This window comes from Etheostoma spectabile, chromosome 24, assembly GCF_008692095.1.
Source record: "Etheostoma spectabile isolate EspeVRDwgs_2016 chromosome 24, UIUC_Espe_1.0, whole genome shotgun sequence".
In the NCBI taxonomy this organism is placed as follows: domain Eukaryota; kingdom Metazoa; phylum Chordata; class Actinopteri; order Perciformes; family Percidae; genus Etheostoma; species Etheostoma spectabile.
In genome coordinates, this window is record NC_045756.1 from 9,851,827 (window position 1) to 9,854,253 (window position 2,427).

Below are 2,427 nucleotides of genomic sequence, written 5' to 3' on the forward strand. Positions count from 1 at the left end.
AGCCTGTCCCTGTTGGAGCTTTACCTCTCATTACTCTGTGTCCTATGTTCCCAGTTTTAGTGGTAGCCTGCCCCTGTTGGAGCTTTTTCACTCATTAGTCTGTGTCCTATGTTCCCAGTTTCGGTGGTAGCCTGCCCCTGTTGGAGCTTTTCCTCTCATTAGTCTGTGTCCTATGTTCCCAGTTTCGGTGAGTGACGTGGAGGCGATCCGAGAGGGTCACCAGTCCGAGGTGCTGCTCAGCATTGCAGACGAGTTCCCAGCCGAACGATGCTTCACGCTGGTGTTTCGTGGTCGCCGTGGCAACCTGGACCTTGTGGCTGAGTCCGTGGAGGAAGCCCAGTCCTGGATCCGAGGAATCAGGAAGCTGATGGAGAACCTGGAGAACATGGGGGAGCGCGAGAGACTCGACCAGTATCCTTGACGGGTGCAAACCTAGACTCTACTTTCACTCTCAGCCGGTGTACACTAAAACTCTACTTTTACTCTTAATGGGTGTAAACTAAAACTCTACTTTTACTCTTAATGGGTGTAAACTAAAACTCTACTTTCACTCTTAATGGGTGTAAACTAAAACTCTACTTTCACTCTTAATGGGTGTAAACTAAAACTCTACTTTCACTCTTAATGGGTGTAAACTAAAACTCTACTTTCCTCAATAATCAAAAGACATAAAACACAACACAAAAGCCTAGGTTAAAGTGTAGAAAAGTGTAAGGAAAAAGTGCTTGTGTTGTTTTTTGACACTTTCTTTTTGCGGATGCTTTTGTCCCGTTTTTCTGTGACACTTTTTTTGTCGTTTTTTTCACATTTTAGTGTCTTTTTCTGTTGTTTTGTTTCTTTTGTTCTCAGTCACGTGTCTTCCAGAACCTCTGAGGAACTGTGAAAGTTGTTTGATTCCTTACGCAGCGTTCCCAGATGGATCGGCGACTGGTTCAGGAAGGCAGACAAGAACAACGACGGGCGGATGAACTTCAGGGAAGTTCGAGACCTCCTGAAGATGATGAACGTGGACATGAACGAGCACCACGCTCGTCGCCTCTTCACGGTCAGAACCTTTTTCCCCCTGATGTTGGTCACCATCAAACTTACAAACACATCAAATCCCCCTCAAATGTTTCAGTTAAATGTGTTTCAGCAAGGTTTTATACTCATGTTCAAAACTTTCTCCTGTGAGAGCATTTCAGCTGAATCCATACTATATAACTACTGTCCAGTTTTGTCTCTGTACAGCCGATTCACTCAGGCAGGTCCATTCCACTCTTTTGGGACTTTTTTCAGCATTTATGTGGACTTCTGTAGTCGTACGCACGTTTGATGCCAAGAGCTAATTGCTAGGCCGCCTGAACTGGTAAAGGTTAAAAGGGTTTGTGGCCCACCCTCAGACTTGAGGCAATTTTTTGACGTATGCCGCTTTTTAAAACATTTTTGGTGCTTTTTCCGAAGTTTTTTAATGCGGGCTTGCAGTTAGCAGACATCTTCTTCCTGGTGGAATCCAGGGGTGAAACCTCTTGGGTTTTGGTGCATCTACCCGTAGAGCTACAGCCTTATTTTCTTTCTCTTAGATGGCTGATAGGTCCCAGTCGGGGACGCTGGAGGACGACGAGTTTGTGCTCTTCTACAAGATGTTAACCCAGCGGGAGGATGTGCTGAGGGTGTTCCAGCAGTACTCGCTGGATGGCCAGACGCTATCCCAAAGGGACTTGGAGGACTTCCTAAGAGACGGCCAGCTGGAAGGGGACGATGTCCAGCAGCACGCCAAGACGCTCATCCAGCATTACGAACCCTCCGACACAGGTGCATCGGCTGGGATCTTGGTGTTTTAAGATATTATGGGGTCCTAGCCTGTGTCTCTTGGTACTTGATAATGTAACATCAAAGGTTGACATTTAGTCTATATATAGACAATGTTCCTTTTCTGTTGCACAACTAAAACAACTTTTGAACGTACACATGTTCGACTCAAACTCCTACGCAGTGCTGCGGAGGAAGGTCTGGCAATGCGAGACTAGGTGCCAGGCAGGGGCCATGGTATAGAATCTGCTTAACTGTTTTTTTAACTGTTTCAAATTAGTGTTACCCCTAGAACCTTTTCAGATGAACCATTTTTTTGGCTGTTTTTGTTGCTTTCTTGAGGAACCTTGGTAAATTATAGACTGCCTTTTACTAACACTGCCCCGCTATATGTCCAGCCAAGCTGCTGAACGCCATGACGTTTGACGGCTTCTTAATGTACCTCGGCTCCCCTGAGGGCTCCATCTTTAACCCACGGTGGCGGGAAATCTTCCAGGACATGAACCAGCCGCTGTGCCACTACTTCATATCCTCCTCCCACAACACCTACCTGATGGAGGACCAGCTCCGTGGACAGAGCAGTGTGGAGGGATACATCAGGTAACTAACTCTGCAGGGTGGATGGATACATCAGGT

The 2,427-nt window shown here is 46.5% G+C and overlaps 1 protein-coding gene across 1 annotated transcript in view; it reads left to right on the forward strand.

Moving 5' to 3' along the window:
- The window catches only part of LOC116673665 (1-phosphatidylinositol 4,5-bisphosphate phosphodiesterase delta-4), a 20,869-nt gene that overhangs the window by 8,014 nt on the left and 10,428 nt on the right, over positions 1 to 2,427 (forward strand). Inside the window, exons 7-10 of the mRNA XM_032505882.1 lie at positions 183 to 411; positions 916 to 1,045; positions 1,563 to 1,794; positions 2,190 to 2,391. Coding sequence (XP_032361773.1) covers positions 183 to 411; positions 916 to 1,045; positions 1,563 to 1,794; positions 2,190 to 2,391 — 793 coding nt within the window. The remainder of the gene's footprint in view (positions 1 to 182; positions 412 to 915; positions 1,046 to 1,562; positions 1,795 to 2,189; positions 2,392 to 2,427) is intronic.